Source organism: Camelina sativa, chromosome 9, assembly GCF_030686135.1.
Source record: "Camelina sativa cultivar CO46 ecotype springtype chromosome 9, ASM3068613v1".
Taxonomy (NCBI): Eukaryota; Viridiplantae; Streptophyta; class Magnoliopsida; order Brassicales; family Brassicaceae; genus Camelina; species Camelina sativa.
The window spans coordinates 33508111-33531137 of NC_141888.1; the positions used below are offsets into that span (position 1 = coordinate 33508111).

The 23027-nt window shown below is 36.1% G+C and overlaps 3 protein-coding genes and 1 long non-coding RNA gene across 5 annotated transcripts; 1 reads left to right on the top strand and 3 right to left on the bottom strand.

The window, feature by feature from the left end:
- Nucleotides 1–413: 413 nt before the first annotated feature.
- On the bottom strand, nucleotides 414–4654 carry LOC104712574 (potassium transporter 6). 2 transcript variants are annotated; one of them, XM_010429499.3, is made up of 7 exons: nucleotides 3971–4654; nucleotides 3372–3858; nucleotides 3203–3256; nucleotides 2433–2693; nucleotides 2297–2349; nucleotides 1835–2213; nucleotides 414–1749 (listed from the first exon to the last, which is right to left on the bottom strand). In XM_010429499.3, the coding sequence occupies exons 1-7, from the start codon at nucleotides 4007–4009 to the stop codon at nucleotides 683–685; spliced, it is 2340 nt and encodes a 779-aa protein (XP_010427801.1). In that variant the 5' UTR covers nucleotides 4010–4654; the 3' UTR covers nucleotides 414–682. The 2 variants fall into 2 exon arrangements, with proteins under 2 accessions (XP_010427801.1, XP_087323054.1); XM_087466928.1 differs by having other exon boundaries at nucleotides 2433–2640; nucleotides 3971–4444.
- Nucleotides 4655–7649: 2995 nt separating this feature from the next.
- On the top strand, nucleotides 7650–9205 carry LOC104712575 (uncharacterized). The gene is made up of 3 exons (XR_755533.3): nucleotides 7650–8188; nucleotides 8308–8860; nucleotides 8949–9205. It is a non-coding gene; the product is annotated as an uncharacterized LOC104712575 (long non-coding RNA).
- A 1674-nt stretch (nucleotides 9206–10879) lies between these two features.
- LOC104712576 (spermidine synthase 2) lies at nucleotides 10880–13236 on the bottom strand. The gene is made up of 8 exons (XM_010429500.3): nucleotides 12793–13236; nucleotides 12583–12659; nucleotides 12351–12473; nucleotides 11992–12096; nucleotides 11813–11885; nucleotides 11468–11735; nucleotides 11249–11378; nucleotides 10880–11168 (listed from the first exon to the last, which is right to left on the bottom strand). Exons 1-8 carry the CDS (start codon nucleotides 12989–12991, stop codon nucleotides 11103–11105), a joined length of 1041 nt encoding a protein of 346 aa, XP_010427802.1. The 5' UTR covers nucleotides 12992–13236; the 3' UTR covers nucleotides 10880–11102.
- Nucleotides 13237–19745: 6509 nt separating this feature from the next.
- Nucleotides 19746–21212, bottom strand: LOC147939114 (uncharacterized). The gene is made up of 3 exons (XM_087465860.1): nucleotides 20352–21212; nucleotides 20119–20251; nucleotides 19746–20068 (listed from the first exon to the last, which is right to left on the bottom strand). The coding sequence occupies exons 1-3, from the start codon at nucleotides 21210–21212 to the stop codon at nucleotides 19746–19748; spliced, it is 1317 nt and encodes a 438-aa protein (XP_087321986.1).
- Nucleotides 21213–23027: the final 1815 nt, after the last annotated feature.

Sequence of the window (23027 nt, forward strand, 5' to 3'; positions counted from 1 at the left end):
TTAGAGAAGCACGTGGTTTCAGTTTTTAAACAATTGAGCTGTTTCTTTGAGTATATTATCCAAAGTCAGATCGCTTTCAGACCAATTAATACCAGTCGGGAGAACATTGACAGCTCGACCAAAGGGATCTTCATCTTCGGATTTCGTCCGGTATGACTTACTCTGACCTCTTTAACTTTTGATAATTTTAGTCTCCATGGCCCGTTAATTAGCCCACCTATGCTCCAAGCACTTCCTAGACTACTTACTTTTATTTTATCTAATTTTGTTGTTTGCTGCTTATGAGTTTGGATGTACATATATCGAAAATATGTCTCCAACATGTATCTTAGTAGTGGTTAATATTAGTAGTGTCAATGTGTCATGATCATGATTAAAACCCACATAATGCATAATGCTAGAGAAATAGAAGATTGGCAATACCCACATTATGTGACAATGTATGTAATCACAATCTGGTACACAATTCACACATATCATTTGTACACAAGTTTGTATAAGAAAGGTGAAAAAAAAAACTCTATATCTAAAGGAGGAGTTCTTGAGCTATAAACTCTATAAACCTTTTAAGCAAAAACAAAATTTCTTCAGCTATATCTAATTCACTTTTTTTTTTTCTTTTTTAGTAAATTAAAACACAACAAAAGCATTTACAAAAAAAAAAAGATCAAAATACCCCTTTTTAGACATGGTAGATCATACCAACTTCTAAAGTAGAGGCGTGAGGAGAGGTAAGCATATTTCTAGGACCCCTAGTGTTCCTTCTAAGAAACTCATAGCAGACGTTAATGGCAAGTCTCTTGACTAACCCTGATCCTTGTTTCGCTTTCATATACGCGTTCCCCATTATATAAGCCACACCTCCCTCACGAGCCTCCGTTAGCTCCATTAACTCTTGCCTAGTTTCCTTCTCTATCTTTGGAGTCTCCGGGACAACAAACCTAACCCTCTTTTTGACCTTACTCTTACTCTTCTTCTTAGGTTTTGGTGATCGTATCTCTGACGTACCGGGCTTATCCGGGTCGTCAACATCGCTTTCGTAGTGATCCTCCACTCCTTGCATGTATGTGGAACAAGTTCCAACAACTGACATTCTATCATCCTCCTCTCCGTTGGTCTCTGCAGCAGTTGCGTTTGCAGCCTCAGTACGGATAAACTCGGCAATGCTACATACAAGATCGCCTTCAAACTCGAAATCGTCTTTGTGGACATCACGGTAACCATACCGGACAATGCAACGGTATATCCGGTACTCTTTCGGACCAATACGTCCGACTAGAAACCGCTCCTCGGGACGTACATGCGGAACCGGTACAGATTTGATGCAGAGGAAGACAAGAACCTGGTGGAAGGCAGGGAGGTTGGTAACGAAATGAGAGAAGATTGCAGGAACGCCAGAGACAAGCTCCGTGTGGATGAGTCCGAGTCCACGGACACGTGCAATGCCGAGGGTTTGACCAAGGCTGAGAAGCCAGTTAACTGAGACTTTGTTTTGTACGTCATACTCATAGCGCTTGAAGGTTCCGTAGTGCCAAGTACACATCGAGAGAAGGAAGCAAAACGAGAGTGCGATTGGAACCCATGCGCCTTCTAAAAATTTGATCAGGGAAGCCGAGAAGTAGAGAGCTTCGATTGTGCCAAAGAATACAACAAATGCTATTGCAAAGAAGACGCTCTTGTGCCAGCATAGTACAATCACTAGCGACATTAAGCATGTTGTCACAAGCATAACGGTTATAACCGCCAAACCTAAAGAGAAAAACATTATCAACGGTTAGTTAGCTATAGTAGCTAGCTTCAATACTAAATTAAGTTTGGGTTATTAGTTATATACCTGAAGCATTACCCAACCGCTTGGTGTCTCTGAAACCAATGGTGACAGCTAAACAGAGGATCATCAAGATCCAGTTGATCTCAGGGATGTAAATCTGACCGTGGATTTTAGAGGAAGTATGAACAATCTTAACTTTGGGGAAACATCCCAATGCAGAGCATTGTTTGATGATTGAAAATGTTCCGGTGATGATGGCTTGACTACCAACTACAGCAGCGAGTATGGCGATTACAAGAACTGGCCATCTTAGTTTCTCTGGTACAGATACATAAAACCCTATATTGTATTCAGTTTCAATTACATGATGCTGAGAGAGATAAGCTGCTTGTCCCATGTAGGCAAGTATCAAGGACGGGTAAACAAGTGAGGTAAAAGCAATCTGCAACAAGAGCACGAACGTCTGAGACAACGAAGAAAGAAATGTAAAGAAGGCAAATAGAGAAGAGAAGGATTCATAAAAACCTTAATTGAGAGTTGAGAAAAATGTCCTAGATCTGCAAACATTGCTTCAGAACCTGCATACGAGTAAGACAAGTGAGTCAAGTTTTCTTCTTCAGCTCGTAAAGCAAAATGGGTTTTTGTTTTTAATTTGTTGCACCTGTAATGCAGAGCAAGATCCCACCAAGAGACATCCAGCCTCTACTTTGAGTTTTCTTGAGGAACGTGTACATGTAATAAGGAGAAAGCGCTTGATACACATGCGGGTTCCAATGGAAAATGTTGTAAACACCAATGGCGCTGATGCACATTAGCCACAGCAGAATCACCGGGGCGAACAAGAACCCGACCTTATGTGTACCATAGTGCTGGAGTGCAAACAAACCAATCAGAATTATACAAGCAGCAGGGACTTCTATGTCTGCATAAACAAAGCAAAAAAAAAAAACTTTCAAACACAATCACAATAACCTTATTTTGAGGCAAAAAGGTCAAAACTTTAACAACTGCAAGAGTCTTTTGAACATGACAGTTACACTAAGTTCCAAATTTTTGGGTAGATGAGAGTTTTAGGGAAGGTTTTGGTATATCTATCCACTTGATGTCCAGAGAAGAATCCAAAACGCTTATTCAATAGCGTGGGGTCATCAAATTAAGGAACTGAAAGTGATATAGATGACTCGAAATCAGGATGGCGCCACGACATTTAATTCGTGTTACGTGCAAAACTCTACCAAGCAATCGAATAAAACAGATGGTGGGAACAACTGGCTCCACAGTTAAGGAAAAAAAAAACCGACGACTTGGTGTTGATTCTAAGACTCCATGTGTGACCAAATCATCTATGAACTAAACCAAAGTGTCCAGGCCTAAGCTTTAGATTAAGACGCCTTATGCAACTTTATCAAGAATAGTGAAAAAGAAACTCACACTTGTGATGCTCCTTAGACATTGAAAGCTCAACACCTGATACTGCAGAAAAAACTGTATTGACAAAAACAAATGAACAGTGGTAAGTTAAAAAAAAAAAACAAATCAATGATCTTGTCATTGACATAAAACACACACAAAAGAAACAAGTCAAAGATTATTAATTTACCTGAAATAGCAGGGGTGAGAACACCATCACCAATCACCATACAAGTCCCAATCAAAGCAAGAACAAGCAAAATCTTCTGCAAAACTCCATGTTTCTCAAGAGTAGATTTCAAACTCGCTGCAAAACCAGACTGAGGCGAACCAATCGAGTCAGTCTTATACTCTAGAAGCTGCTCATCAGCCAACTGACAACTCGGCAACGAGTTGACCCGTGCGTGTCGACACAGAAGCGAGTAAAGAGCAAAAGTGCCTCCTTCACCGTTATCATCTGCTCTGAGGACTATGAAAACGTATTTGAGAAGAGGGACGAGAGTGATTGTCCAAAAGATGAAAGACAAAACACCAAAGATCTCTTCGTTGGACTCAGAGTGATGAATGTCTTCAGCGAATGTGCTTTTGTAGACGTATAGAGGTGAGATACTCAAATCTCCGTATACAACTCCTAAGCTTTGAAACGCTAATGTCAACACTGTTCTCCACGATTCCTTCTGCAAAAAAAAAAAAAAAAAGGGTTTGATTTAGAAATCGATGATTACGAGGATCTTCATAAAGGTGACAACTTTATGATCGGAACCGATCTCAAATCTGGTGATGGCTCACCTTGACGATGTTTTGATAACTTCCTGATTCGATTTCCATGGTGGGTTTCTCGGGAAAGAGAAAAAAACTCAGGAATTTGAGAAGCCCATTGAGTGATGATGATGAGTAAAAAATTCAAATCTGTGCTTTATTCACTCACTACTCGGGACAGAACAGTTTTGAGCAAAAACGAGAATGGTGAAGGAAGAAGAAGAAAAGTTTGAAACTTTTTTTAAGAATCTGAGGGGTAAATGCGAGAAAGCTCGAGAAAAATGGTGAAAGGAGAACACGTACAGGGGTATTTGCGTATGGGGGTTTCTGGATTTAGACGACAAAGTTGAGATTTTTAAGAAAATTAGAGAGATCGACCTTTTTGATTTTTTTCTTTGGGGTTAACCAAATTTTGAAGTTGCTTTGCTTACTTGTGAGTTGTGAGAAAGAGAGATTTTGGTTTCGGCTTTTGAGGAGATGTAAAAAGTGTCTTTGAATTGTTCCGAAATAAATTGATTAGTCAAACTGTATATGCTAAGATTTTTTTATTTTTTTCAGTATAATTTAGATAAAGAAATGTATTAAAAATAGTACCAAAAAAATAGTGTCACTATTAGGAAAATGAAAATGTGATAATGAGAGTGAAAAAGGTAATGGGAAAGTGTGGCGTTTTTGATAAGTGGGATGTTGATTCATATAATTCAAGCTTTCATTAAAGTGATTATCACATATCTTCAAAATTTGAAGACAAAATTATGGTAAGAGAGGAAATGATAAGGAGAAGGAAAACAAAAAAAAAAAGTAATTAAATTTGGCTCTTTTTATTCAAACTTAACTTTAATAGTTTTACTTGGCAATTTCTATTGTTAATTTAATGTTATGTTTTTTTTTCTTTCAAAAATATATCAAATTCAGATAAATGTGATCCTGTAAATAAATGTTATATTTGGTATATGGAAATTTTAAAGACAAAAAATATAAATTACAAAACAAAAGAGAAAGAGTATAACATACAAAATTGAAAATTTAATAAGTAAGAAAAATGCTGCAAACCCCAAGGATCTTATCTTTATCTTATATCTTATTTCCTCTGTATCATAAAAGATGATGTTTTAAGATTTTTTCTTGTATCACAAAAGATGATTTCTTCAGTGTATTTAATACATTTTTATTCTTAAAATCAAATAACTAATTAATGTTTTTACTTTTATAATAAATAATTAAATATATGCATGCATTTAAATGACAAGTGTGAGAAAAATATAAGTAAATGAGTATTAAAAAAAATAGAAAACAAAAGTAATTAATAATAATACAACATTTATTTATTTTTCTTAATCTTGGTGCTAATCCTAAAAAATCAACTATTATGGTACACAGGGAGTATTATCTAAAGGTTAGGTTCAAGCTATAAGAGTTCGACAAATGTTTTATCTATCACCTAATTTCAATATGTCATGTTTTGGAATTTATGATACTAGACGATTATACGTAGTTATAACGTTATTAAATGAAAGTAGACAATTGTAGTTATAACATTATTAAATAGTTGTAATGGTTGGTGTTGCGTTGAAATTATGAATTAAAAACCTACTTTTTTTGTTTGTTACATACTATAAAAAACTGATAATAAAAAAATGTATTAAAATAAATTGTAACACCGGTTATTTCGCTGCATGGCCATAAAAGCTTCAAAACAGATCAGTTATAAAAGAACAATATTATATGATTTTCATTTTGATACGTCGTTACTAACAATTTTAAAATAATTTTTCTTAGCTTTATTATTTATATAAAAAAACAAAAACAAATTGGTGTCTTTAAATTATTAAAACCTAGTGGACCATATTTTTAAGGAACGTGAAATTTAGCAAATATTTAGCTTTTCTAATTTTATTATTATAAGTTACATAATGATAAAAAAAAAAAAAAAAGTTTTAGTAATTTGCCAAAAAAAAAAAAAAACAAAGTTCTAATGACCGTTAATGACCGAGGTCAAAGTTCTCAACATCCATGGTTCAAAAATTGTTGAACGGTACTTGTTTTAGCAATGACACTGTGATTCGGTTCCGTCCCATGCTCTCAAAACAGAAGCAAACGAGTGGATGAAACCTCTTGAGTTATATATATGTATTCTGGCTTACCTAATTCTCAACAACTTGAATCTTTGTTTAGTTTATCTTGTGACATTTCTTTAAACGAGAAATGTAAAAACCCTTAACCAAATTATAGAAACAATTTTTGTTTCTAAGACCCACTCAAGCCTTGTAATAATTTAATGCATACCATGTTAATAATATTCATGCTCCACGGCATTTATACTTTCGTAGCACGAGTTGGTTTTAAATATATCAACTTTTACAAGAAGTTATCGAATAATGTTACATATATCTACCAAACATATTGTATATGATTATCTAGAACACCCATGCGTTTCTAATTTAAGCAGCCATCTATTTATCAATAATATATCTATTTGCTTTTTTAGCTTCGATGGTGGAATCTATAACAGAATAATTCCCTTTAGTAACCACTTTTTGGGTCATACTCCATTCAAGAAATAATTATATAAAAAGTGTAATAATTCCAATTTCCATTTGAGGTTTTGTATGGAGATAACACATATATTGATGTATGGGTCCTCTCTTATTTGATCCTTTTACATTTGTTCCATTTTCGTGTAACGTGAAAAAGCCAAAATTAAGCTGACGGCATTATCTTCCAAATGTGGACGCCCTTTACTTTGTATATGTTAATGCACAATTATGCGTCTACATAGAGATCCACATATTCGTGGATAAAACCGAAATTAGATAACAAGATTGAAGCTTTTTTCTAATTCTAGTGACCATACATGTCGAACTTGGTTTGTTACCTTTTGTTTATTTTCTATAAACAAAATATCTTCTTTAGTTTGGATTTTTTTTTTCATGAGGCTATAGGTTCAAAAGGGTTACATATTTTCTTCAAAATATATACAAATATAAACGAAATTAATTAGAACTTTAGAAATGATCCACGAGTGCATGATACGTATCAAGATCACAACAGTTAGAAGCGTTTAATACGATTCCGGTTTGTCACAAACCGAGTTCCACGTGGTCATCTCTGTGCACATTTGGAATCCCGGTTAATATGGCGTGCGATATTGGACATACACGTGTGCGAAGAACGTGAAGTGTTCTACAGTTTCTTGCAGAATCACAAACCAATAATTGTCAATGATTCGATTCTTTCTTATCACCTCGACCTCGTAGGTCATATCTGAAGACACCAAAATTGTCCATTTCATGTTTTTATAAATAACATGTATGTTTGGAAAAAAATAGTTAAAATAGGAGTTACGAACCTTACTAGTGGAGGTAGGCACTGGTATGGTACATATGTGGTGGATTCATTATGTTGAAACATGGTCCATAGCATAGCCAAAAGAAGCTATGGTTTCACGTATCATCAGATTATTAATCCTCTAATTTTTTTTTTGTTGAAAAACTTATAGAAAAGGTTACTAAAAAGACACGGTCCATTAACTTTAACGTGGAACATTTATAAACGTTGGATTACGTTTCACACTATCTGATCGGGATTTTAAGACTGAGATCAATTTCACACCATAAGCCCATCCTTAACGGAATAACTTTCCCTCTGTTCTTAGCCCAATAAATAATAAAAATATATAATAGTGGGCTTAGATCAATTTTTTTATCTTGCTTCAGAACTGATCCAAAGGGTGTTTCAATATTCTTCCTCTCTTCTGATTGGTCGAAAAAAATTGAGTATTTTTAATTTTTTTCATTTCTTTCATTTGCACGAAATCGTGTGTAGGGTTTCTTTCTCTTGCGAAAACGGCGACAGCTTCATTCTCGACATAGTCGCCGCCGAAGCTTTGTTTTCCGGCAATTGAAACACGAAATCGAAAGGAGAGAAGCTAGTTCCGTCCTATTCCGTCGTTGTCTCCGTCGTTTCCTTTGTCCGGCTTTTGGCAAATCGAAACCAAATCTCAATCGAAACCACTTAATTACGAATAGAAAATTGCATTGCCTATTATTTGCGATTTCTTAATTGCATTGCCTGTTTCTTGTAGTTTCTTGGACCACTTCACGCATAGAAAATAGTTTTGTGAGAGAATCCATAGTTCTCTTCTCTGAATTGTTTAAATCTATGTCGAAGTAGCTGAAATCTAGGGTTTAGATTCGCTCTTGCAGGTCGTTGCTGAGTTCTTCAAGCTTTGTTCTTTTTTTCTCCAAGGTAAAATTTAGCTTCGAGATTCTAATTGTGATTATGATCGATCAAATTCAAAATCGTCTTGTGTTTTTTTGTTTTTGTTTTGATGTTTCAATTTTATTTTTGGGATTTATGGGATGCAGATAATAATGGAGTTTGATAACGTTAGTCTAGAGGTCTTTTTAGCGGTAGGAGTAGTGGTAAGGAAGTAGTAGTAGAAGAAGAAGAGAGTGGGAGGAGCTTGAAAGTGTATAGCAGGAAAGGGAATCATTCTAGAGGTAGTGAGGGTGGTGGTTCAGCGGTTAAAAGGAGAATGCATGGTTTGTTGTTTAGCACTTTGTTCATTGATTCATTGACTCGGATTTTAGCCCTAGTTGAATCTCTTGGACTGTCTGATCACTTCTTAGTCAAAGCTATGACTAGCTAAGTGGTGTCACAGTAGTTATAGGCTATAGCAAAGGTCGTAACTCTCTTGGATCATGGGAAAGCTGAACTGAAGAATCAAAGTTTCCTTAGTAGGCCGGTTTTAGCGAGCTTTAGCAGGATGTGGGGAACAAGATAAGTTTTGTTTAGTGTGTGTCAAGTGTTATGACTTTTACTTATACACAAGTTTTGGTTGCTGTGCCGAGGGAGATGAGAGATTGTTGGTAGCAGAGTATATGCCAAATGATACTCTCTCAAAGCATCTCTTTCAATGTAATTGTCTTATCCTTCTCTCGTTATTAGCTTGGTTTATAATCATGTTTGGATGCTTTACATTCTTCTTTTTGTTTAATGTTTTCAGGGGAAAAGTGGGTGTGGATTCTTGGATCATTTGCAGTTTCCTTGGGTAATGACAAAGAAGGAGCTCTCTGTTTTCAGTGTTTACATGGAATCTGTTGTTGTGGGTGATGACAAAGAAGGAGCTCTCTGTTTTTTAATTTGAAAGTTTTATAGGTAAGTATTAATAATTTTTTGTCCAAGATCATTGAATTTGGTTTGTATCTTTGTTCACATTCAAGTTTTGGTCTATAGTTAATAATAAATTACATCTTTGTAAAATGTTTAAGAATATTATATTACTATATCTTTATTCTAAGAATACCAAAATTAGTTTCCCCATTTTTTTTACCTATGATCTTAACAACTGATCTTAGATTATTTTTACTATATATTTAATCTAAGAACACACAAAAAAGTTATTCCATTAAGGATGCCCTTAGGGAGTGTCAAAGTGAAAAAGGAAAAAAACTTTTATAAGGGTATAAGTTCAACGAGGGGGACCCTGATTTTGATTTCTTTTATCTGAAAATATGAAATATGTTTGATGCTTGATAAAATATTTTTAAAAGTAAATAATGGGATAAACTATTTGGTGATTGTTCAAATAAAATAACAAGAGACTTTCTTAGCTGCTTTTGTTAGGTAATGGTTATTTTTGTGTCGCTGCATCTCCGAGTTTGCGTCATTACAGCATATTACGACAGTGATTACGTACATAACAATAACAATCTTGCTCTTTAATTAGTTAGCTTTTTGGCATATACTTAGCCGCCCCGATGGCGTCATTGTTTGGTGAAGAACTCTAATTTTTTTAATTTTAATTTTTTAATCTACACCCCATTTGATTTTTTCAATTTAGAAGACGTGAGAAGCATTTTAGAGCCACAAAAATAGATCCCACATCCGATATTAATATTTTGAAATACTGATTATATTGCAAATCCTTGAAGCCGACAAATCTTATGATGTAATTACATCCGACAATAATATTTCAAAAAAATGTGAACAGGACATTTTCTTTTTAATTCTCTTTTTTTTTTTTGTGTGTGGTGGGAATCATTTTATAGTTCTCTGTTGATACGAAGCTGCTGGCTTAACTATTTTTAAAAGCGTATACTAATTTAGGTTTTCAATATAATATACTCCATTTGACTTTATCCGGAATTATATCTTATATAAACCGTAATCTTGAATTTAATAAAATCTTAAGAATCTTTTGTATTCACGCTTGGCATCAATCAACCATATACAGTTATATACTAACACTGAAACACTCATCGATATGTTTGTTTACCTATAAATTAGTTTAATCTTCTTGTTAAGAAATCTACAAATAAGGTTATATTATATGCTGCTTAAAGTTGCAAGTGGCAATCCAACTATATCTCGCGAATGGACCCATTAATCTGTATTATTAGGAGTGGAGGGCGACAGAACATATTAAGTACATAATTTGATGATTAAGTAAAACCATCACGAAGAAAAAATTAAAAAATCATGAAAAGGTCGTATTTATGTGATACTGTTGTCATGTAACGATCGATGTGAACACACACACGTGTATAACGATGGTCAACGACCTACTTATTTTGTGGTCGGCCGATGATGATGCAAGCCCAAAAACGTCTCGTTTAAACTAAAGCCCATAAAAAAATAGTTGCCATGGTCAGAATCACCTATTAGGTGAGCATCACATCTTGTCTCCGTTGACCTACAATTAACAATTGCATCACTCCAACTGTTCCGTTACTCACTGAGTCACCCATCCACTCCGTTTTGTTTCATTTGTCTTGGTAAATTTGAGGAAACATGCCAAAAGCCAAAAAACTTTGGGTTCTTGCAAGAATTATATTTCAAGTGCAGTGAGAGTTTAATGAGAAAAGTTAAAAAAAACTTTGGGTTCCGTTCGAATCACATTCTGTTATCCCCAAAGTCTTCACCTTCAATCAAAACTATAGAAATTTAAAGATGCATAAACGTTAAAGAAAGGATGTGAAGTATGTGTGAGTCTAACTGCATCTCAGTGGTGCAGTGTCACAGAACATTGCTGGAGAAGGAGAACGAAGAGACAATACATTCTAAAAATTAAAACTTTATTATTATCGAAAGGATCATCATCATGATGATTCACTTCTACGTGAAATTTCTCAAAGGTAAATGAGTTCTCTCCTCTTTTCTAGTTGGCTTTCGAATCGATAACCTTCTTAGCGAAAGAGGGCAAGCAGAAAGCAGCTGAGTGAATCTGCAACTCCAAAAGATTCAATCAGTTCAACACGATGATTCAAAGACACATTTCGAAAAGAAGTTGAAGAAAGTACTTACCTCTGCGTTGTAAAACTTTAAGGGTCCGAATGATTTAACAGAGCTCTCATCAGCTTCAATAGGGTTTACTGGCTTCTTGAAATCAACCTGTGGTCCTTCACTTGAACAAAGCATGAATCCAATGACTCCACTGCAAACAAATCGTTATAAGACTTCAGATTTTTGAAACCAATGCAAAGGAAAGCCAAAATATGTTTTCAAGATCCAATTTTAAAAGACCTCGGGTAAGTTGGAACACTGGTCCAAGCGTAGTTCACAGATCCCTTGAATATCTCACGGCAATTAGACACAATGTCTTCAATAATGTCCATGTGAAGCCACAAGCTTTCAGCCTGTGTGCACACAACTCCACCAGGACGAAGAGCTCCATTCACTGACTCAAAGAAAGGTTTCTCAAATAACTCTTTTGCTGGACCAATCGGATCAGACGAATCAACAATAACTGCATCATAGGTTCCTTCAGCAGCATTCTTCAAGAAAGCAACACCTGCATACATGGCCACAACATTGTATAAAACTTATTCAGACAGAGAGACAGACATAAAAAGTAGAACATTCGAGTACCATCGCCGATGAGGAGGTTGACACGAGGATCCTCGTATCCAACTGCTACCTTAGGAAAATATTGCTTAGACACCTAAAGAAGATCACAGAAGATGGAAACATATCAAAACCTAAGTAAAGTTCATCACAATGTAAGGCAAAGGATACATAAATAGAAGAAAGGAATGTGACAAACTCACATCAACCACCATTTTATCGATTTCACAAATGTCAATCTGCTCAACAGAACTATGACGTGCCACTTCCCGCAAGACTCCTCCATCTCCTCCCCCAATGACAAGAACCTAAATAAGATAGATAAAAGTTTCCATAAGAAACACACTTGGCTAAAATTTTACTGAAAACCAAAACATCCCTTATAGGACCATCATCCTAAATCATCCCAGCTCAAATCAGTTCTATGGTCATGACTAATAGACAAGAAAGGCAATTCACTTTACCAAAAGTGACATTTTTTGCAGTTTTGCAGTTGAAAGCAAGAGACTTTGAGTATCTAAGCTATCCTAACAATACAATTCATCTGCTAAAAGAGGACTACCTTCTTGGGATTGGAGATAGAGCACAAGGGAAGATGAGTGATCATTTCCTGATACGCACATTCATCTCTTTCAGTAAGCTGAATCACTCCATCCAAAACAAGAACCTTTCCATAGGTTGCAGACTAAGCAAAAAAAAAATTCACCAAAGTTGAAAACTTTATATAAGTGAAACCAAACTTGAAGACTAATGAGACTACAAACTAAGCAAGTAGAAACTGTCTTTTTTGTTACCTGGAAAACAATAACATCCTGGTAATCAGATTTGCCTTGGAATAGAATCTTCTCTACCTTTAGTGAATGTGCTTCTCCTACAAACTCATAAATTTCAAAAAAATCAGCTTTACAGAGAAGAATTGTGAACAAACAGAGAGTTTGATTCATTGATGAAGAAGTTAAAATTTGGGCAACAATTCCAGAAAAGAATGAGACTTTATATCAAACCTGGCCACATAGGACTCATCTCAGAGAACCACCCAGGAATAACAGAGGACATACAAGAAGGCTCCTTTATCATCTCTCCTCCTCCTCCTCCTCCTCCTCCAGTACCGTTCTCTGTTTCCATGGCGGCGCCGTTGTCTTCTTCTTCTCTTGGTCTCTTCACGGGTGAATCAGTAGCTGAAGCTTCTTGTGTTGACGACATAGAAGGATGCTCTGTTTATATAAGAAGAAGAGAGAGAGTGAGTGAGGAGATTAGGGTTTTAGTGTGTGTTTGTGTGTGTCTCTATGTGGCTTCTTTGCTCATGTGAGAGTTGTTTGTTTTGATGCGGAGATGATGATATCAGAGAAGAGGGGCCAACCAATATCTGCCGTACGATTCGACTGTTATAAAAATCATTTTTTCGTAAATATATTTTATTTTGTTATTAAATTTTTCAGTACGTGAATATGGAAAATTTAATTATTTTGTGATGATAACTCGGAATAATTGAAATCAATCATGACAGCTTTTTTCTCCTTTTTTTTTTGTTCTTTTTACTTTTCTTTTAACGTTTAAATTTTGAGATTGTATCGAGTTTATCACCTATAAAAAATGTTTCTATAATACTAATTATATCTATATCATTATTAATTTATATCAAAATTCATTATATAAATTAAAATTATTTGTTGCCATTTAATTTGAATCTATATTATTCTTTTTTAAAAAACAACAAATTATTTTTTTTAGTTGATAATTATTTATATCTTACTAAAATAAAGTCTATACAAATTTCTCTACCACGTTAAATTTTTTTTCTAAATTCATAAAATTCACGGATAAAATATATTTTTTATACAAATAATCACAAATTTAAATAACACAAAATAATCGTAAATTTGAAAAAAATAAAATAAAAATAGTTATATATTTTGTTTTACACAAACAAATTTTAAATCTCAAATAATAATTTTAATCATAATGATTTCATTTGATCAATTTATCCGCACTATATTCAGGTTGTTACCTAGTACGTATTAAAATATTTGTAAAAAATATAACGCAAAATTGCAAACGCAATAATGCCACACACACAAAAACAAAAAAACGTTTGAAGTTAAAATTAGGAGATGATGCGATTTCTTTAAACGCGGTCTCACACACGTGTAAAATATGTGTGTCAGTGAAAAACCAAAAAAAGCTGTGTCAACTTGTCCTATTTCGAGAAATGTTTGTTTTGTTTCATTAGAATTCGAATTATTGCATGTAGAAAAATTGAAATTGTCAAAGACAATTATTGGCAATCCATGGTTCACAACATAAACAAATCAAATAATATTTTTTTCCCTGATGAAATAAAATATATATAAAAAAAGGTTATAGTGACCGAGACCCGAGAGACTGAGCCAAGTCTCAGGCCATCATTAACGGAACATCTTTTACACTGATTTTAGTTATAAAAAAATAGAAAAAACTCAAACAGTAGAGGAACAAGCAGAGAAACGATCTTGAGCAAGATCTGATCTTGAGCATTGATTTTGATATTTTTCTCTCTTGCTCTCTCTTACCTTATTATAATATTATTATCTTATTATTATAATTACTTTAAAATCAGTTGTGCCATTAAGGATACCCTTACTTGTACTTTTTTTTTCTATTGTAAATCTGTGAATTTTCATTTAAGAAACTCAATTGTAAGGTTTACAATAGCTTTTTGAACAAAAAATAGCCGTTGCCACAAAAAAAATTAAAAGACAAACGGTTATCTACTCCTGAAAAAACTTTGCTCCAGAGAGTGTTAAGTGAATCTTAGCCAATCTTCAAGCAGTGTCCTGAAATTTTTGCGATGTGTTTTTGCAAGAATGGCATCACGAATTTGCCTGTCAATCTGCTTGATGAGAATGTGAGATGGTGTTGCGAGATTGTTGTACAGGCGATTGTTCCTCTCGATCCAGATTCTGTAAATGGTGGCTTGAGCTGCTAATCGGCGTAGTGTTTGGGTGGATGTCGCATTGGGCATGTCCAGCCAGCTCGTGAACGCATCCCAGGTGTGGAAAACAAACGGTCTGTAGCCTAGTAGATGTCGAGTTTTGTGTTTTATGGCAGTGACCTAAACAAGTCTAACTGAACATGAATCAAATCGAATGTCGTCACATCCAAAAATTAATTTACAGACAACTCTACTGTTTATTATTTTGGGGTTTTGGTACCAACTATTTTTGAATATTATTGTGGACAAGGAAAAAAAAAACCCAAAAAGAGCATATTACAATCTTTTGTGTGTGTGTGTGCTAAAAAAGAGCATATTTCCTTTTGAAGAGATTCGACGAAAAAGCACAGGCTGAGAAAAAAAATAGGGTTCTACATTGAGATATAATAGAAAATTGGATTACAAATTTACAATTATTTTAATCAAATACGTAAAACAAATTAAAGAGAAAGATGTATAAGAACATAAGTTACAAAACCCGGTAACAAATGCTTTGCGCCTCATATTACATAGAGATTTAAGGATCGCGCACATTCTCTAATAATTTAGAGAGGAAGAGCTGTTTCGAATGCTCTCTCCATATGTTTTTTTTTATCTCACATTTATATTTTAGTTTCAAGGAAGCTATATCTTTCGAAAGGTTTGACGTCGGTTCAATATTGGATCTTGTAAGCTAACTGATCCTTGAAATTGAGAAGTGTTCTTTCAGTGGGTCATGCAAACAGCTTAAAGATGTGTGTTTAACACACAGGTTTCAACAACAGTATACCATTTTTTTAACGTATAGAATAGACCATGCTGAATGTTATTGTGACAACCCGTCCCGCGGACCCCACTAACCCACCGCTAGCTGCCCCAATGGACCGTCCGTGGACCCCACTAGATAATTGGTGACAGCTTGTCCTGTGGGAAGGTTGTTAAAGGGTGGGAACCAGAGTTCGAGGAACGCCTGGCGCACCAATAACCTACTGTGGATTTGGATGAATAGTTCTATTTGTCCAGTGATGGGTTATGATCGATGCCCTGCAGGGCCAGTTTGGGGTCTGTTGGGCCGGCTAGCGGTGGGCTAGTGGGGTCCACGGACGGTCTGTTGGGGTAGCTAGCGGTGGACTAATGGGGTCCGTAGGACGGGTTGTCAGAGTTATGTTCGTTGAAGGGCTCGAGGTGATGAATGAAGCTTTGCAAGTGATCGATAAAGTTCATACAAGAGATAAATAAATAAGTGAAACTTTAATCAAAAATAAGAAATAAATAGGGAATACACAAAACTATGTAAATTGTGTAAGAAACAAATTTCAAATAATATGTAGCTTATTGTTTGGACCGGCGCACTTTTGGTCCGACGCACTTTTTACCCATATATCCTTACTTAAAGGGAACTTTACTAGAATGACTTAGAAAAGCTTAAAAAAGACTAGAATGTCATTTTATTTATCGAAATTTAAATGACAACTGAACCCTTTGAAAGGTGTGTGATAAAAAAAAAATAACAAGTATGCCATTAAAAAGCGATGCCACGTATGTGCTTCTGACACAACTGTTCAAAGTTTTTGGGGGGAAAAATTCCCGCTCAAATAATCGAAATGACGATAGACATATAATTTTCAATAGAGTTATATAAATTTTGGCAGACTTATTGGATAGAGTTTGATAATTAAGTAGATTTAATTGGTAGAGATATAATAGTGATGGCAGAGATAAATTTACTTGACGGAGTTATGGTAAGCGGTAGATATATTGAGTAGATTTATTATAATGATGATAGAATTAATATTTTTTGATAGAGATATTAGTACAATGGTGATAGATATATTATGTTTTTGTCGGGTGGCAGATTTGTTTGACAGATTTATGTACTCTTTATGGTAGACATATAGACGGAGATAGATTTATATGACAGATATAGTTATACGCGATGGTAGATATGTCCATATTGATAGACATAAGTGAAAGCGATAGAGTTATAAGTTAATGTAGTGGTAGACATATTTGTTACTGAAATAACAAAAGTTAAGTATAGTTAAGCATATAGACGTGATAGAGTTATTTGGTTTATGACAGATTTATACTATTGGTGTTTTAGGTCATACTGTTGATTAAACTTATCAGACAAACTGTTGTAGTCGCCGCGAATACTTTGAAGAACAGTAAAGAGCATATGTTTTCGCTGCTTCTACAGATCTGTTGAAAAATTTTCTTTGTCTTGACAGATCTCGTTTTATAAATTTGTGTCACAATGGATGTTGTTTCAGTAGTTTGCGGAAAGTGGGTTTTAATAAAGAAGCGGTGGAAATTTTGTGTTGACGAAAGAAGAGGTTCGAGGGTGATAATGGCGAGCAAGAAAACATTGTATGAAGATTTCGTCTCAATGGTGTACGAGGATTTTGGGTTAGAGAGAGATATGTTTGATGTTCATCTCACTTATAAGTTTTCAAGCATGTCGCAAACAATCGCAGCTGATACACCCCCTGTGTTTGTCTGCAATCATCGCCAGTTTGAAGGATATCTTAGAGTGTGTAAATCGGAGCGTCTATGTGTTGAGGTTGATGTTGTTGGGGGAATAGAAAGTGTGGTTCGAGCAGGGTCCTGCGGAGTAAATCAGAGAAAGAGAGAAAGGACGGGTGAGGATTATAAGAGGAAGGTAGTTGGGAAAGAACCGACCCACAGTGAACAGAAAATGGAGGAGAAGAAAGGACTTGACTCAAAGAGAGCCGAGACGAAGTTGAATGAGGAAGAAATAACAGAGGCTCCCGATGAAACGAAAAGCAACGACGAGGACGATGAGTCCCGATTTGATTGTTGCGAGGATAGTGATGGAGCTAGCTCTGCGGATGAAGACTATTGTTTGTATTCTAAGTTTTCAAATGTCGATGAGGAGACAAATGTGGAAGAAAAGGTTGAATTTGGGAGGAAAAATAGGAGAAGGGCACATTTGCGAGCAAAGAGTTCAACCCCTTTTAAAGATTCAGTGCTTATAGAAGTTGGTGGTGTTGATGTTGCAGTTGGTCAGGAATATGAGTCACGAGAAGCATTGGAGAGTAGACTGAAGATAGTATCTGTTCTACAAAAGTTTGACTTTGATGTGGATCGATCAAATCCGCAGTTGTATACTGTTAATTGTTGGGTAGAAGGATGTCAATGGCGTATAAGAGCTAGTACTATTGGAGATTCCCCTATTCTTCATATTCGACTATATGTGAAAGAGCATACTTGCTCAGTCACTGAACGTTCTGCTCGTGCTCGTCAAGCTACTCCAGATATATTGGGGCATTTGTATAAGGAATTTGTTGGTGGGGTTGGAGGCGGTGTTCGACCAATGCATGTGGCCGATGCATTAAATTTGAGGTTTGGTCTAATGGTTGACTATTGGAAGGCACGTCGAACTCTTCTATGTGCTAGACAATTAGTTCGGGGTACAGCAGAACATGGGTATGCAGATTTACCCACATACTTGTATAGGATTCGTAAAGCAAATCCTGGTACATACACCAAGCTTGAAGTAGATTCAGAAGACAGATTTAAATATGCTTTCATAGCTTTTGGGGCTTGCATTGCTGGGTTTCCATTTATGAGGAAAGTGATTGTCGTCGATGGGACATTCTTGAAAGGACAATATCAAGGTACGCTTCTACTAGCAACTACACAAGATGGAAATTTCAATATTTTCCCACTAGCCTTTGCTGTAGTTGATAGTGAGAATGATGAAGCATGGGAGTGGTTCTTTCGACAATTAAGTCGTGTTATCCCAGATGATGAAGCCCTGGCCATAATATCAGATAGACATCTATCAATAGGGAAAGCCATAAAGAATGTATACCCGCTTGCTAGTCGTGGTATTTGCACATACCATCTGTACAAGAATATTGTACTTAAATTTAGAGGTAGTGAATCATTTGGACTTGTTAAGAAGGCAGCAAGTGCTTTCCGTCTAGAAGACTTTAACAGGTACTTCCAGCAAATTGGTGCATTGAATCCAGAGCTACACGCTTATCTTGTCCGTGCTGATGTTAGTATGTGGACTCGAGTTCATTTTCCTGGGGAGAGGTACAATTTCACGACCAGCAATATCGCTGAGTCAATTAATCGAGTTTTAAACCAAGCTAGAAAGTTTCCAATTGTCGAACTACTTGACTATATAAGGTCAATGTTGACACGTTGGTTTGCTGTTCGGCGAAAGCAAGCTGCAGCCATGCCTACAACACTCACAACCGCTGTCGAGAAACTGCTACAGGTTTGTGTTTGTTTGCTGTGTGAGCAATCCATTCGTATTTCTATCACTTATATGACAATTTTTTGAAACATATACAGGCACGTGTAGAGAGAGCGGATGCTATGAAAGTACAAGAAATTGATCCGCATCATTATGAAGTGAGGAATGGTGCAACCGTACATGTTGTTAACCTTCATCAGAATAAGTGTACTTGTCGTCGATTTGACGTGGAGAAGATTCCTTGTGAACACGCATTGGCAGCAGCCACAACCGCCAAGGTGTCTAGGATTTCAAAGTGTCACCCGTACTTCCGTTCAGATTACTTATATCACGGTTATGAGAAATCCGTCATGCCGAGGGATACATCAGCAACTGTGCCGGTCCTGGTTTCTACCAAACGTGTCAAGACACCATTTGTTAGGCCACAATCAGGCCGACCGAAGATGACACGCATCAAACATCCTTTGGAAATTGCTATGGGAAATCGTCGCCCAAGGAAAAGACATGCTTGTTCTAAGTGTAAAACTATTGGACACAATCACAAAACTTGCCCCACGTAAATTTGGGCATCAATTTCGGCCTTTCCATATAATTTTTGTTGGATTATGAATAGGCCCAAATGGATATTCTGGCCTTTTGGATTTTTTTGGTGAGAACCTCCTAGGGTTTTGTATAATGTAGACTATAAATTTCGTTAAATCAATGTGAGTCGCAGACAACATTCTCATTACCGAGAGCTGCTACGTTTATTTGTAATGACTTACATACCTCAACCCTTAATGACAGACATTGTCCGCCGTGTAGGCCGTTGTGGTTTTCGTGACCTTGGTCCATTCATCACCCAAATGAGAGTCCATGGTATCAAATTTGTTAGATAATGAAGCTAACATGTTGACAACGCTGTCAATTCCAGCTACATCCGTCGACGACTGCACTACACCAGCTGACTCCGTTCTTTCAGACGAGTCAACCCTTTTGCGTCTCTCCACTGATTCAACACCCCCTACTGACTTCCTCTTCGCCTTCTTAACAATTACCGGGTCTCCACTTTGATCTTTACTCTCAACCTCCACATCCAACTCCACCGCTTTCCTCTTACCTGCCTTCTTCTCAACAGCAGAATCATCCCATAATCGCATATCAACACACCGTTCATTATATCATCCAACAAATTATCCAACAATTTAAAACCACCATCCCCTTCACCGTAACCTTCCGTCTCATCAGCCCAGTAAGGAAAGAGTTCTTCTTGTGGTTTAACAACTAAATAATGAATTTGGAGCTACAAAACAGAAGAAATTTTAATCAAGTCAGTACAACTACAAACATCCTGCATCTCACTGCACGTATACTAAACATACATATCCATCCATTTCACAAACCTTCTTCTTTTTCGTCTCTGAGAATAAAAACTCGCCTATATTTCCTCTGGTACGGCCTGCATCCCACCTAAGCAGGGGGACATCATCAGCTCCATTTTTACTCCCAAAGTCTTTGCCTAATTCTCTCACACTCTCAAAAGCCCATATCAGAAGAACATGGGCACATCCATGAACCACATATGAGTTGTTCTCATAAGACACGACTTTTATGGAGTCTATTAGTCTCTTGAAACTTACTCGACCCCATGGAAACCTCTCAAATGCATCCGTATTGAGTACACGTTTTGCATACTCCAAAGGGATCCTACTTGTCCTCGAAATTCCTAAAATTCCGACATGCAACACAAACAATAGCCCAATCATTTTCCTAATTGGCTCACCCCATGTCCTACATTCCCTCAGCACTTCAGTCAACTCTTTCCAGTTTGGTCCCACCCTTGAATCTACCTTCATCTGGCCCCACAACTCTCTGTGATCAACATCCACTCTGTCTTCCTCATCAATTTTCTCACAGTTCAGGCCGGTGATATCACTAAACTCATGTAACGAGAACCTTATTGGATTACCTTCTATTAGCGACCACATCTCATATCTCCTTTGTATTGCCAATTGCTGAGTTAAGAAATGATGCACAATCTTAGTACCCCATACATAACGACTATCAGCGAGCTTCAAGATCACTCCCACTTGCGAATTGTCACGGATGTCATTGTAGACATCATCCCCAATGCAATCTCTCAACAGCCCAAAACTGTTTAATGTGCAGTTAATGTGCAGGCTCCTCTTCTGTAAAGGAGATTTCCCCGGCGGATATAGTCTTGGAGGATACCTTAACTTCTTTTCGCTACTACTAGATGCCATGTCATGCAAACGACATTTATAAAACCAATCAGAATCTATGCGACAAACATACGTCTCACAAACATATCACTTCAAACATAATATACTTTAACAATACAATATCTTCTCTCCAAACCTAACTCTACCACATCGCAAATGATATCTTCCTATCTCATCTCTACCACTACTACATAATTGGCTCTTTAACTCTACCAATATACCTATATCTTCACAACCAAACCCCGCCAAATTCAAATCACGTTACCTTTTACTTATTCTCTACACACAAATTGCTGACAACCCAGATCTCTCTTCATCCTACCTCAAACCGCCACAAGTTAATATCAACCAACTCATAATATCAAAATTCCAGTTATGGTTTCAATGTGTTACTAACTTACTTTTCTGGGCCACTCGAAATTAAACTACAACCCTTTACCCAGTCTTTCTACTAATTCACCGCCGTCGCTCTTGCCAACCTATCCCCGCCGTCGCATCATCTACCCAACCCACCTTCAGCAATCTAAAATTAATCATATTCAACTGTACTTACACAACAAATCCGAAATTATAAAGTATGTACAACTAAAGCTTTCACTAAAAACTTACTTTTAACGGATTTTCGCAGACCCCCCAAGACTTCGTTCTTCCGCGAATCTTCACAATTTGCTTCTCTTCCTCTAAATTAAACACTCTCACCAGATAAATAACATTTATCGCCACTCTAACTCACCACATCTCCATTACCCCATACAATTACTATTGGGAATCAACGATTCGCCCTTACCACAATTTTCTATCTCGCAGCCTCTTAACAAAATTTTATCCTCTAGTTTTAGGTCAAAACTATATTTTAACCGAGTTTATCAGATAATAGTGGCACTCTTGTAAATAATAGTTTAACCTAATGCTTTAAAGTCTTTTTCAAATTTTTATGTGTTGTTTAAGTAAAAGTTTGGTCACAAGTGTTGTTTGAGTAAACTACGAACTTATATGTGTTGTTTGAGTAAATTTCTCTTACTTAAATCGAGTCTGAGACATACTAGTACGTGAACATTGTTAACTGTAAAATGGACGGATACATAGGTGTGGAGATTTAGTTTTGTTTATTTGGTGTTAGTTAATCTGTTTCGTCGTCTGACATCCACAAATTGTTAGGACTAGTCGATGAGTAATGTTTTGCTTGAGATTCAAATTTAGAACAAGGCATCCAAAAAAATTTATTTGCAATGAATTCGTTTTGTTAAACATCAAGTGAAGTTTAAGAGACAGCAAAGGTGGAGTTTGCTACCTATCTTTAGCTTCACTCGTTGGGAGGCAAACTCGTGTAATGTTTTTAAATACACTAGGTGGGTGCCCGCGCTATGCGCGGGATATTGTTTTGGTTTGTGTTGTTTATATTTTGGTCTTCTATTTTGTATATTGACGTTTGTTCATAGGAAGTTTTTAGTTGGTTTTAAAATAATGTATGTTTAATAGCAGTCGTCTCAACCGATGTTTCATACTCTGCTGTAGATGTTTGAGGATTAGTACGATACCAAATTCTTGTTCTAGACGACCGGATAAACAACAATAGCAAACACTTTCTTTTCTACCGAAACAGTTCCAAATGCATCAGTTGGAATAACAATAACTATTACTACTAAATCAACAACTTGTAGAGCAACAGTATTTGATCTAAATGCGACATTAGTTATAGAATAGTAATTAATTAAATCAATTTATATTGTTAATTTGGTCCATAATAATCGGTGGGTAACTTTTGAAGAAACTAATAAGTCAATTGAGAAAAATACTATTTTTAATTTTCTTACATCATTTCTGTATTTGCTTTTC

Excerpts from the sequence above, each read along its gene's own strand:
- LOC147939114 (XM_087465860.1), bottom strand. The coding sequence starts at position 21,212 with ATGGCATCTAGTAGTAGCGAAAAGAAGTTAAGGTATCCTCCAAGACTA. Across the intron at positions 20,252-20,351 it reads CAGAGACGAAAAAGAAGAAG|CTCCAAATTCATTATTTAGT; the intron begins GTTTGTGAAATG and ends TCTGTTTTGTAG. Across the intron at positions 20,069-20,118 it reads GTTGGATGATATAATGAACG|GTAAGAGGAAAGCGGTGGAG; the intron begins GTGTGTTGATAT and ends AGAAGAAGGCAG.
- LOC104712576 (XM_010429500.3), bottom strand. The coding sequence starts at position 12,991 with ATGTCGTCAACACAAGAAGCTTCAGCTACTGATTCACCCGTGAAGAGA. Across the intron at positions 11,886-11,991 it reads TCGATAAAATGGTGGTTGAT|GTGTCTAAGCAATATTTTCC; the intron begins GTGAGTTTGTCA and ends GATCTTCTTTAG. Across the intron at positions 11,736-11,812 it reads CAACCTCCTCATCGGCGATG|GTGTTGCTTTCTTGAAGAAT; the intron begins GTACTCGAATGT and ends CCATGTATGCAG.
- LOC104712574 (XM_010429499.3), bottom strand. The coding sequence starts at position 4,009 with ATGGAAATCGAATCAGGAAGTTATCAAAACATCGTCAAG. Across the intron at positions 3,859-3,970 it reads GTTATCAAAACATCGTCAAG|AAGGAATCGTGGAGAACAGT; the intron begins GTGAGCCATCAC and ends TTTTTTTTGCAG. Across the intron at positions 3,257-3,371 it reads TCTCACCCCTGCTATTTCAG|TTTTTTCTGCAGTATCAGGT; the intron begins GTAAATTAATAA and ends TTGTCAATACAG.